This window comes from Cetorhinus maximus, chromosome 3 (assembly GCF_964194155.1).
Source record: "Cetorhinus maximus chromosome 3, sCetMax3.hap1.1, whole genome shotgun sequence".
Lineage (NCBI taxonomy): Eukaryota > Metazoa > Chordata > Chondrichthyes > Lamniformes > Cetorhinidae > Cetorhinus > Cetorhinus maximus.
The window spans coordinates 122,664,819-122,678,433 of NC_135881.1; the positions used below are offsets into that span (position 1 = coordinate 122,664,819).

General features: G+C 42.2%; 1 protein-coding gene across 2 annotated transcripts in view; it reads right to left on the reverse strand.

The window, feature by feature from the left end:
• Positions 1-13,615, reverse strand: part of LOC144678872 (rap guanine nucleotide exchange factor 5-like) — a 282,112-nt gene that overhangs the window by 189,703 nt on the left and 78,794 nt on the right. For both annotated transcript variants that reach the window (XM_078538871.1, XM_078538872.1), the window contains exons 5-7: positions 9,163-9,334; positions 2,230-2,314; positions 185-233 (exon numbers count right to left, since the gene is read on the reverse strand). In XM_078538871.1, coding sequence (XP_078394997.1) covers positions 185-233; positions 2,230-2,314; positions 9,163-9,334 — 306 coding nt within the window. The remainder of the gene's footprint in view (positions 1-184; positions 234-2,229; positions 2,315-9,162; positions 9,335-13,615) is intronic.

A 13,615-nucleotide genomic window follows, 5' to 3' on the forward strand; every position in this document is an offset into this window, starting at 1 on the left:
AAACATGATACAGCTATTATACAGACCAAGGCTGGTAGGAACTCCCAACTGGGTGTTACGGCAATGAGGTCAATCCTTTGTCATTCAGAGGATGTAGTATCAGTAATGTGCGATAACCTTCTACATTGTGTCAACACTCCTGACGGAAAGAAAGCGTGGGTGGGAATGGGATCAAGATACTCACATGATGTTTCTCCTTTTGAAGCAATGGCAGCAACCAACTCTTTCTTCACCTATTGTCCAACAGAAGGAACATAACATGAGTGTGAGCACTGGCTCAGATCAACAAGCTGCTGTGCTTTTGTAAGCATATTCTGCAGCAGAAGAAACTGAAGAATAATTACTTCTTAAAAATAGGATAAAAAAATTATCATTAGCACAAAAAGCTATTTTCAGTCAAATTTTGCTGCAATTGGCAGCAGAAGTTAAATTTATTAAAATTGGCACGAGCAAATACAGATACAATCAATAATGGAGTTGTGGCAACTGCAATCCAAGCACCTGAGGGCAAAATGTTAACTGCTAAATTATTCCTGTGGAAATAAGACTTTAAATTATACAGTTAGGACACGACATTACAAACTCTTCTCTAACAGGAATGGTTTTAATCGAGTGATTGTGTTCATAGGTTCTCCTCCTGAATAACCTGATTGTTTCCCCACACAAGGACTAGTTCATTGTACACATTTTGAGGTGTTTCAATATGATAAGGCACTACATAAATACTAGTATTGTTTTTTCTACACTGGAGAGAAGTTCTCTCATTCATCAGGTCTGTCACTTTGAATGTGGATTTCAAAAGGCAGTTCACAATGTTTTGCCACTAATATCATAGTCATGGCCTTAATTTTGTTGGAACTTCTGCTGCACAATCATAAATTCCCCAAACATGTGGTGGAAACTCTGTTCACAGTATAAACCACTGCACTTCCAGTGATGTTTTGACTTTCAAGTCCGAGGACTTCAAGGCCAAATCGATTGAATGAAAAGCAATGGCCTAGTGCAGCAGTTTTTTAACCTGTAAGTTGCAACACCCACTCCCAGCCACCAATCCCCTTCCCCCCACCATATCCGTTAGTGTCTGTGAGAAGCAATTAGTGAAGATGGAGAAGTGTCTACGAGAGCAATGAAAGGATGAATGGTATCTCTATGAAGAGGAGAGAGCCTCTGTGAAAGAGTGGCTCAGTGAAGGGAGGGAAAATGTGGCTCCGTGTAAAGAGAGGAAGAGATCTGTGTGGACACGGAGAAGGGAATTAATGCCTCTCTGAAGTATTTAGTTAGCCATACACTGTTAAGGTTACAGAGTAAATGTCACAATTTATTTTCAATTTCACCAAAAGATGGCCTGGTATAATAAAGATTGAGATCTGCTGCACTATTAGGTAAGAATCTCACCAATTGGAGCAGTAAACCATACTGGTCAGAATGCCTCAGTCGATGTTGAATGAGCTACTCTCAGCAGCAGCAAGAACCAAGGAGCCAACTGACGCAGCTCCCTAGGCTACAGAAGAGAAAAAACAGCTCAAGTTCCCAGCCTGGTTCCAGTGGAGACTCCTGGAAATTCTCAGTGTGTGGGTACCAAATGTGAACTGGATTGGATTTCACAGTAATGCCTTCCACAGACAAACATCCACTAAGGTCAAGTGCCCTTTAGACCCTCAAGGGTATTTTTATCCGCTGCAGAATGGTTGGATGGGTGGCAGTGGGTGGGGGATTAAAAATTCAAAAATCTGGAACCCAACCTCAACCCACCTTCAATGCGGCCATTTTCAGTTTTATCGGATGGGTTTGGGGCGAGTGAGGAACCTGCTCCCAGGGAGTAGGTTTGTAATTTAAATATTTTAATGAGGCTGCATTCCTCCACTTTAGCAATAGTTTTACTTTTAACGCCTGGGGACTCTGCTGAATAAACTTCTCAGCTCCTGAGAATCTGTTTATATTAGTGGAATGTCAATTATAATAAAGACTTTCAGAGAAATGTGAGGGGATGACATCTATGTTTGACAGTATTGCAATCTGTAGCCATCTTCCAGCATGTTTCAACTTGCTTTTCTATTGATTTCAAATCAAGTCAGCCTATTAACAGGCTGCCAATTCACCCTCACCCATTTTTCACGATTGCCAAAGACCAATTTCACCAACAATTGTTGCAACTCTAATAGCTGGTGTTACATTTTTAGGGGCAATGTTTCAATATTAGCTTCTGAATTAATAAGAAATATTTTTTACCGTTGCTGATAAGAGAGCAAGTGCCTGAATTTGGAGGACTTCATCGCATGGAATTATTTTCTCCTCTGCTGATCTTTGATCTGATCTGAAAAGATAAAAAGGGTGGAAAATCCATTAATTCTTAATCTTATTTAAAGTGTGTATTTAGTTTGGAACGGTGAAATATATTTTGCTGTCCACTTGGGGCACAGAGAAATATATCAGCTGGTGACTTTTGGTTCCTCATCCTAAAGGTCAAAGATTCAGAAACATTTTTGTGTTCATTTACTCTTTTTAAGTTGGTTATGATCCAAAAGTCTATCGAAAGCACACAGTTTAGATGAACAAACATTCCCTCAGACCCCATAGTGCTTCAGGGGGACAAAACTCGAACGCACCCGAAACCGGATCACAATGCGCAATTAGCCCACTTATTCCTTCTAATGCAGGCAGCATACAAACTATGTGCTGCCTGCTAATTTAAGTGATAGTGAAGTGCAACCCAGCATTAAATGTGCTTTTGAGTGGCTGCATACCTGAATAGGGGGGCTCAGGTTCGTCCGAGGCTAGCACCACTGAAAGTTAGGCTGCTCTACTTAAACCCAGTCTCTTGAAGGGCACATGGGTTCTGGCTAGAGTAACTGCTGTAAGTGGCTGGGAAAGATATTCTCAGTAGCAAGAATACTGACTAATCCTCTACAGCAGAGAACATGCTCCAAGATTCTCAGATGCAGCACTGATGGCATCGATGCAGGATGTGGACAGGAGAAGAGATGTGCTCTATCCACGGATAGACAATGCAAAGGCAGTGGAACCATATAGCCATTGTGGTCAATGCAAGCTGTGTAGCCCTGAGGACCTGTAAGAACTACCTCAAGTGGTCAAGGTCAGTGAATCCATCTCCAAATGCCATATTCAACCAACTACACCACTATCCTCATACTCAGCTCAATCCACCAGACACCCCATCACTCACCTACCAACAATCTACAACAATCATGACTCAAAACTCACATTAACAGCTTTACCTCACCCTCATGTACACAGCACTGCTGCAAGCATCACATCTGGATTTCATATTTATACACTGCCAGCTATTCAACCATGATGGACACATCACCTAAATACATTGCACTACACTCACAGACAAACTTCCCTCTCTCTTATAGATCAAGGTGGTTCATAATCAAAGGCAACAACACCTAACAGGGGGAAAGACAATGATGAAGGACAAACACTGTTAGTGGCCTGTAGTCAAGGCCAGAATAAGGGTAGCCCAGCTGACAGCTCACTGGAGCTCACCAGAGGGTGATGTTACACTCGAATATGCTGCTGAAGACTCAGATAAGGACTTTGACCTACAGATAGAGGCTGATGGGTATGCAAACTGAAATGCCTATTGCATTGGCAGGCCTGTAAGAAAGCCTGCCATCACAGTAAAGGTGCTTGGAGGAGTCCAGTACCAACTTGGCATAATGTGAATATAATAATAAATAATATAAATAATAGGAAGAATGTACAGAGTTACTCCATGGTTTTGACTATGTGCAGAATTTGGAGTCCATCCTTTTCTGTGTGGAAGTGGTTAGCAACTTCATGACAACACTTGTGGGCCCAACATTATGCAGCATCTGATGGCCGATGTCTCAGCTTGCATTGGGGCACAAGCAAAAACTGCCCAACACTTGTTGCTATTGTGGAATCTCAGGCTGAAATCATGCATGCTCAGCCTGCTACTATGCAAACTCATTCAACTGCCATAACTGCGGATACCAGTGTGCAAAGGAGCCTTCAGGATCTCACAGCAGCCCAGCAATCTGTCCTCCAACACATCGCCAAGATTGCTTCCCTGTAGGGGTGGCAGTGGCACCTTGGAACACAAGCCTGTTGTTCACTGTCAGGATAACAGCATTCGTCCTCCCACATCTGCTGCTCTATCAGTGCCCTTCCTGTTGCCTGTCAGCCAGTCCAGAGTCCTGCCACCCATGCCAAGGTGATGTAGTCTAAAACTGGGCTTTCTGGGCCAAAGCTAGCCAAGGTCATTCTGCAAGATCATCTGCAAGCATCTCTTACTGAAAGTCACCAGCCTTCCACCAGCCATGCTGTAGCCACTGGGATAGTACTATACTAGAACAACCTGTAACTAGTGGAGTGCCACAGGGATCAGTGCTGGGGCCTCACTTATTTAGAATATATATCAATGACTTAGATGAGGGAAGTGAATGTACTATCGCCAAGTTTGATACAAAAATAGGTGGGAAGGCAAGATGTGAGGATGACACAAGGAGTTTACGGAGGGATAGAGACAGGTTAAGTGAATGGGCAAAAAAGTGGCAGATGGAATATAATGTGGGATAATGTGAGGTTATGCACTTTGGCAGGAAGAATAGGGAAACTGAATATTATTTAAATGGAGAAAGACTGCAGAAGGCTGCAGCACGGAGGGATTTGGCAGTCCTTATGCATGAATCCCAAAAAGCTAACATACAAGTTCAATAGGTAATAGGGAAGGCAAATTGAATGTTGGCCTTTCTTTCAAAGAGAATGGAGCATAAAAATAGAGAAGTCTTGCTAAAAATATACAAGGCACTAGTTAGGCCACACCTAGAATACTGTGAACAGTTTTGGTCTCCTTATCTAAGGAAAGATACACTGGCATTGGAGGCAGTCCAGAGAGGATTCACTAGGTTGATTGCGGGTATGGAGGGATTTTCTTATGAACAGAGGTTGAGTAGGTTGGGCCTGTACTCATTGGAGTTTAGAAGAATGAGAGGCGAATTTATTGAAACATATAAGATTCTTAGGGGGCTTGTTAGGGTAGATGCTGAGAGGCTGTTTCCCCTTGTGGGAGAATTGAGGACCAGAGGGCATAATCTCAGAGTAAGGGGTTGCCCATTTAAAACAGAGATGAGGAGGAATTTCTTCTCTCAGTGGATGTCAGGAGTCTGGACTGGCTGACAGGCAACAGCAAGGGCACTGATAGAGTGTCAGATGTGGGAGGACGAATGCTGTTATCCTGACAGCGGACAACAGGTTTGTGTTCCAAGGTGCCATTTCCACTCCCACAGGGAAGCAATCTTGGCGATATGTTGGAGGACAGATTGCTGGGCTGCTGAGAGATCCTGAAGGCTCCTTTGCACTCTGGTATCTGCAGTTATGATGGCAGTTGAATGAGTTTGCATTGTAGCAGGCTAAGCATGCATGATTTAATCTGTGGAATTCTCTACCACAGAGGGCTGTAGAGGCTGTGTCATTAAATATATTCAAGGTGGATATAGACAGATTTTTAATCAGTAAGGGAATCAAGGGTTATGGTGAAAAGGCAGGAAAGTGGAGTTGAGGATTATCAATCAGCCATAATCTCATTGAATAGCGGAGCAGATTCGATGGGCTGAATTGCCTATCTCTGCTCCTACATCTTATGGTCTTGTGGCCTTGTGGTAACAGGCGATTGCACAGAAAAGACAGTCACTAAGAAAATGTATAAGGGTTGACCTTTGCATGTTATAATCAATGGCTTCGTTTATAAACTTGGTTTGGAATGTTTATTTTGTGGGGCTATTTATTTCAGTATTGTGGCCAAAAGCATGCTGTGATTGTCAGTAATGGAGGAAAGGTAAGATGTGAGACTATTGATGAAATAGGGAATTTACAAAGGTGAAATTTATGAAAGATGAAATTTCAGTTGGAACCCACATGAATCAAGTCAGAGCTGGAGAGTTCTCAGCAACTCTCAGCAACTCCATCCTCGTGTTTCGGATCCACTAGTGTTTAGAGATATCTCCAAAATAAAAATCTAAATCTACATTGCCTTCTACCTTTTCACAGATGTTCCTTCTGTTTTTTCTCCCCTTTGCCTGCCTCTATACTTGCTGAAAACCTATTACACCTTCAACTTTTTCCAGCTCTGACAAACGGCAATTGACCTGAAATGCTACCTCTGTTTCTCTCTCCACAGATGCTACCTGACTTACTGACCATTTCTGGCATTATTTAAAATTCATTCAGGGGATGTGAGCTTCGCTGGCTGGGCCAGCATTTGTTGCCCATCTCTAGTTGCCCTTCATAAGGTGGTGATGAGCTGCCTTCTTGAACTGCTGCAGTCCATGTGGTGTAGGTACACTCACAGTGCTGTTAGGAAGGGAGTTCCAGGATTTTGACCCAGCGACAGTGAAGGAACTTTCCAACATCACAGTATTTCACTTTTGTATAGCTACTGCAGGCTCCTTTGTAAAATGCTAAACAATTGATCAGTCCATTAAATTTATAATAGCTCAAAGGAGTCGACTGTCCCTTGATCATTCTTGTATCATGAGTATTCATCTCACCATCAATGGAAGACTGGTAGCTGCGTTTGTGTACACATTTGTGGATACGCACATGGAACTTTGGTTCCTTTGCTTAGTGATGATGTTGGCAAGCAGAATAACCTCAATGATATAGTAACATAGCCAGCACTGCAGCAATTATTGTAGTATAAATGTGGAATAAGAACAGCTTCCAGGTGTGACCACAATTTAAAAAGCTGCCATAGATTGCAGTTTTGTAAGAATAATCTTTTTATTGGATTTTGATATTACAGGACACCAAAATCTTGATCAAATTAATAATTTTCTGTGAGGTCACTCTATTGAGTTGCATGCATTGATCATCTATACATAAATCAAGAAGACATGTTAAACAAATGCTTGAATAATTAGAACTGATGTGCAAATATTAGTTTTTACCTGACATAATTACTTTTGTTTGTCACCCCATTTCCTGATAGATTAAATTACTTTATAAAATTTTATCCCAATCTTCCATCATCCTGATGTAATCCTGAAGATGATTGTTTAAGCTGAATTACAGTTCTATGGGCACTAACAGACTCTGGTATCTCACCCAAGAAGCTATTTTGTATAGGTACTTCTAGATGTCTTAGGGGTCACTTTATGAAATCCTGTTCCCAGCGCGAACCTTGCCTGCCTGGATCACCTTATCAGTAGTACAAACATGCTACCAAGATTAATGGATGGAAAATCTATGGTGTTGAATTCCATTAATGCACACTCAGCTATTCCTCTAGCATGTTAAACAGGCATTTTACCATGATAGGCATTATAACTTAGTCAACCACAAATGTACTTTTCAGCAGGAATCCCTAAAAAGTTAAAATGTAAGGTGATAATTGTGGTTGGGGAAATGTACATGTAATTGATTCGTGGGTCACGGATTCATGGGTCGCGGTTGCCTCTCCCCACCAGTTGGCCTACTTCAAATGGATCCCACAATGGCTCAGCTCAGTCTGCTTCCATTGAGCTTAGTGCTCTTATCTTCATGCTGCCATTCTTTTCACCTGCCCCCAGGTTATAATCTTTCTCTACCACTGCCCCTCGTGGTCTCTAAAAGAAAGAGAGAACTGCATTTATATAGCTCACTACCAACGGATGTCCTAAAGCACTTTACAGCCAATGAGGTACTTTTTGAACTGTAGGCACTTTTGTAATGCAGGAAATATGGCAGCCAATATGTGCACAGCAAGATCCCATAAAGAGCAACATGATAATGACCTGATAATCTGTTTTTTGCAGTGCTGATTGAGGGATAAATATTAGTGTCATGGGATCTTTTATATCCACCTGAGAGGGCAGATGGGGCCTCAGTTTAACATCTCATCCAAAAAGCAGTATTTTCAGGAGTGCAGCACTCCCTCGGTGCTACACTGCAGTGCCAGCTTTGATTTTTCTGCTCAAGGAGTGGGACTTGAACCCAGAAATTTCTGACTCAGAGGTGAGTGTGCCACCCACTCTAATCATGTTGTGTGCGTCCCTCCATGGTCTTTACCTCTTCCCTTTCTCACTCTTGGCATCTAACCCTACTCTTCCTTACACCTCTCTCTTCCCCTGGTGTCAGTAGTTACAGTAGTCCAGATTCTTCTCAATTCTCTCTCTCCCTCTTGGCCTCCCTGTGCTACCTTTCCATGGACTTCCCTCCCGTCTAACCTCCTCAACCTTCTCCCTCCTCTCTCCATAGCACCATAGAACACTATGCCATAGAACTCTCAGCCCCTAACCATGCTCTATCTTCTCCTTTGCTCTCCACACTCACCTTTAACCATAGAATACAATCCTCCCAGCCCCTAGCCCTCACCCTTGCTCTATCATCTCCCTCTGTCCCACCCCATTTTGCCCCCCCCTCCCTCCTCTAGCATTTCTTCACCTTCAGTGTTGCAGTCCTCACACACGCCAATCCAACTACCCTTTCTAATGCTATTCGACCAAAAGGCTGCCTTTGGTTGTGACTTGCTGTGTGCAAGTCACAACATATACACAAATATATAGGAATACTCACCCAGTTCCTGCCCTCTCCATTAGTAGAGCACTTACTAATGAGAAGCAGCAGCAGGAATAATGTTGTTCAACAACTGTATGTGTTTTGGTGACATCAGGCGGATTTAACTATTGACAATCTTGATTGCAATGTTTGTTTTATCAACATCATCTATTTGCAATGACTTATTTATGGCTGCCTGATTCTTCTCCCCTGGCAGCCTTTTAACTCAGTCAGTGAAGCAATACTGGGTTTTGTATGTGCAGGTGCAAAAAGGAACTTCAGCCAGCAAAGTCCTTGTAGATTTTAAACCACTATATAAAGCAGCTTATATTTTCAGTCTCTTTGAAATCACATTTCGTTCAGGGCAAGCTGACCTAAATGAAACACCATACAAAACTGAGCTTGCGGAGCATCTAGGACTGAATGCACCGTAAACTTCACTGGAAATGAAAATTGGGAGAGGTGTACAATCAGGCAGCTAGATATTGGCTGTTTTAGACTCTCACTCGAAGTCAACATGATCCCCAATGAGTTGTGCCACAACCTGACATTTCCCTCTGTTTCACCTTTTCCTTCCTTGTCATATGGTTCTAAAAAGAGGACAATTATTAAGGCGAAATAATAAAAAAATATACTAACGTTATTTGCAGATTTGTTCTGGATTGAACATAAGGGACTAAGTGCCCTAGAAGTCTTACACCATTTTTCCACTCCTCCTCCTTTCCGAAGGGGCAGGCCCGGACATCACATTCATCATCTGAAAACTGGTAGAAAATATCCTTATCTTGAAAATCCTCTTGTTTTTCCATCGCTATGAAAGGCAAAAGATCAGTTGTGAGATTTTTTTAGTGATCTGTGCTGTGACAATATTATACTGCAAGACTGAAAGACCTAAATTGAAAACCATTACCTACTGCCCAGGACAGTGGATTGTCATGTTGTAGAAAGTGGATGGTGTGTCATTTGCTGATAGAGTTTAGTAAAGGTTTCTAGTTCAATAAGTGGAGTGTTTAAAGTGCCTGCATCATCTGGGAAAAACACATTGCTGGAAAAGAAACTTATGGGGCTAAAATCAGTCACTCAACACATTTTTCACTGCATATGGCACCAATTAGTTTAATTTTCATAATTGTACAGTAGTGCTTCAGACTTATTTAAATAAGATCTCAAATCTCCAAGTTAATGTGAAACAAGGTGTGATGTGTCCTTAATGTTCTTTTGCTTTCTCAAAACCCGCTCAATTAATGTAATATGAATTCATGTCATTACTATGGTTGAGCTAAAATAACATCCTCTTAATTGCATCATCATGTGATAAAGAAATTGTAATTAGAGACAAACCACCCATGAATGCTCCTGAATAAGTAACATTTTGAGTCATGGCTGATGGAAGGGAATTACATTACCATTTGCAGAGATGCAAATTGAAGGATCTTAATTCATTCCAAGTTCTTTTGAAACTCAAGTAACAATGATACTTCAAATGAATAAAGGTCAATTCAACTCCTTCTGGCTTTTCTGGCGAAATTCAACAAACCAAGACATTCCTAACATAAACTATATATCCAATAAACAGTCTTACTAGGGGATTTATTTCCCTTGAATGGTGAAAGAAATTAAAAGATGTTACATACAGATATCCAAATGCACTCCCCTCTCATTTGATAAAAATGATTACTATTTCCATCTATTTCAACATCAATATGAAAGAAATGGCATGTCACCTTGTGTATAGCTGATATTAGAGCAACTGGATTTTGCTACTATTTTTAACCCATGTTCTTTCCTATTTCACAACATTTGTTAGTTTATTGGGTGCATTCAAGAAAGTAGTGAATCTAGACTACCACTCTCAATACAGTACTGAGGAAGCATTGCTCTGCTGGAGGATTCCATCTTTCAGATGAGATGTTAAACTGAGGCCCTACCTGGCGTTTCAGGTGGACATAAAAGAATCCACAGCACTATTTTTTAAAAAGCACTGAATCATTTAATCGGTAATGGAACTAATGAGAAGTGAAGCACCAAACGGGTCAGCTTAATCCTTTTCCTCCCACTTATTATGTACATAGTACTTATCTTAAACTCTTGCCTTGCTCTAACCAAAAGTTGGCCCAATTAGAGATGGTATGCAGTCTTTAATTTCATCTATTAATGTGTTATAGCAACAGTCTGAAGATGTTTATAAGGAGCATAGTAACCATTTAAAAGTATGTAGGCACAAAAATGAATTTTCCTAAATGTCTATTTCTGGTCTTCCAGATGCACATATGTGTTTACCCCAATGGTATAAATGAAGATTCTGGTGCAATAGTAGTTTGCATAACACTGCTTCTAGCTTTTTGCTGACCACAGAAGGGCAGAGAGTAACAGTGCCTTCCATAGATATAGGGGCAGCAGTTACACTACCACTTGCTCTGCAATATGAGCAGGACATTGTCTGGAGGTGGCAGAAAGGGGAACCTCTGTGAAGGGGAAGGAGAAGGAGGGCTCTCCTTAGAAGGCCCTACCCTGAAAGAGCCTTCCTAGAGCAACGGCACAAAAAATGCAAAGGATGGAGGTGATGAAGTTGTGTCATCTCCTTCATGATGACCCAGAATCACAAATCAGGGTGAGAACGACTTTCCCAGTTGCTGTGAAGATCAATTTCATCCTTATATTTTACATGACAGAATAACTTCCAGGTGGGAGCAGGTGAGATCAGCCACATGTCACAGGTCACAATCCACGGTAACATTAGGAGGTGACAGGAGAAGAAGGGACTTCAACCTCATCTCACTGAGGAGGGGAGACCAGGCTGAAAGGGCACATGGGTTTGCCAGAATAGCAGACTTCCTGATGGTGCAGGGCACCATCGGCTTCACACACGTGGCTCTGTGGGTCCCCACATCAACAGGAATCAAATCCACATCCACAAGGGCAACCACTCTGTCACTGTGCGGCTGATGTGTGACCACACCAAGAATTTATCTCTGTAAATGCCCACTGCCCTGGCAGCACCCACAATATTTTTTATCCCAGAAGAGTAAGCAATTCCCAGTCTTTGGACCTTCAAGAAAGACAGCTTGGTTGCTGCTTGGGAACAAGGGATACCCTTCCACACATGGCAAATGACTCCCTTCCACCATCCCATCAAGCAAGATCAGAGGTCTGTTATTGAAAACCATAGACTCACCCTCAAAACCATGGAGCAAGCTATTGGGTTCCTTTTGGGCGAGACTTGAAAAGTGGTGTGATAGGGCAACACCCAGTGAGAGTTCAAAGGCAGCACGAGAGGGAGTGAGAGGGACAGACCTGGCAAGAGTTGAAAACTGGCCAGGGCCAGTCTGTCAACCGACCGCGTCCTGAATGAAAAACAACAAACTGACATCACAGTGAAACGGGTAAGTGATTAGTTGGTGAGTATTTTACTTGTTTATATTTGAAAACTTGTGTAATTCATTCATAATTGTAATAGTAAGTTTTACTAGCAGTAGTAAAGTTTATTGGGAGTAGTAGGGTTTATTAATTCTAAATTAATATGTTAATTTACACATAACAAAGATGACAGGGTTGGTGGAGGATTGCAACTGCAGAATGTGGGAGCTTCTGGATGCCAGTGTGATGTAGGGCAAACATGTCTGCAATTACTGTCTGCAGCTTGAGGGGCTTCGGCTCAGAGTCATTGCACAGGAGGGCGAGCTGCAGTCACTGCGATACATCAGGGAGGGGGAGGTTGGATGAATTGAACAGAAATTTTGTATCTGTCTTCACTGTAGAAGATACAAATAACATCCCAGAAATAATTGTGAATTATGAGGTGAAAGGGAGGGAGGAATTTAAAACAATTACCATCACCAGGGAAAGGGTACTGGGAAAATTATTGGAACTAAAAGCTGACAAGTCCCCAGATCCTGATGGACTTCATCCTAGGGACTTAAATGAATTGGCTGCTGAGATCGTAGATGTATTGGTTTTCATTTTCCAAAATTCCCTAAGCCAGAATTATTCCAGATTTATAAATTAAATTTAAATTTGGTGGCGGGATTTGAACTCATGTCTCCAGAGTATTAGTCCCGGCCTCTAGGCTATCATCCAGTAGCAATATCACTCTACTATTGCCCGCCCTTCTGTGGGCCGCCTTCACCTTATGGTTGAATGATGTGCCTGCCATAGCTGGATAGCTGTAGATTTTCAGAGATGGGCCTGCAGTTGGCAAGATTGGAAGGAATGAGTGAGTGAGGTATGGTATAAAGATGTTAGGGGTGAGCACTGATTGTTAGGTGTGTGTGCTGGTGCATTGAGTAGTGTGAGAGGTGAGCGATGTGGTGGGTCTGAGATGTGATGTTCGAATGCATTCACTCACCTTGACCACCCAAGGGTGTTCACTAAGCTTTCTCCATCACTGCTGCCATGTCTGGGAGCTATGCTCTGGGAATTGAACACTCTCACCCCTACTCCCATTCTCTTTGGAGGATTAGTCTCAAGGACTTCCTGCCCCCAGCCCCTGATGCCAATATGGCCTACTTCCTGATCTGAACCTCTGTATATATTGCGTTGAGATGGCATCACTGAAGCGGGAGCCCTTTCCTTAATCTGGTGTTCCATTCTCCTTCTCCCTTACTGCCAAAAAGCAACTTCCCTTTTTGTAGGGACTGTCTCTTTAAAAAAGGAAGGCTGTCTGAAGCATGTGGTTTATCCCCAATGCTATTCAGCCCCGAGTTTGCTTTGCAGAGCCTCTGGATGCCATGAAATCGTGGAATTGAGGCGGGTATACAAATTTTGCTTCTTACCCACCTCATTTCCAAAAGGTGCGGGCAGACTGCAAATTGCAGACCCATGCCCTCTGGGTCTAAATCCAGACTTCCAGCACTTTCCATTGACCCGCCTAGAATTTCAATGCAAGAAAACCTTTGATCAAATAATGTTACTGAACCCATTTTAATCAATGGTCACTAGGAAATATCATGAATTCTCCCAGCAAATGTATTAACATTGATGGCAAAACTAGGATATTGGCTCAAAAAATCATCAACAGGTGGGAGCCTTTCACAGGAAGCTTCCTTATATTGGCAGTGTTCCATATAGGATCAGTACTACATTTGCAGAAGGG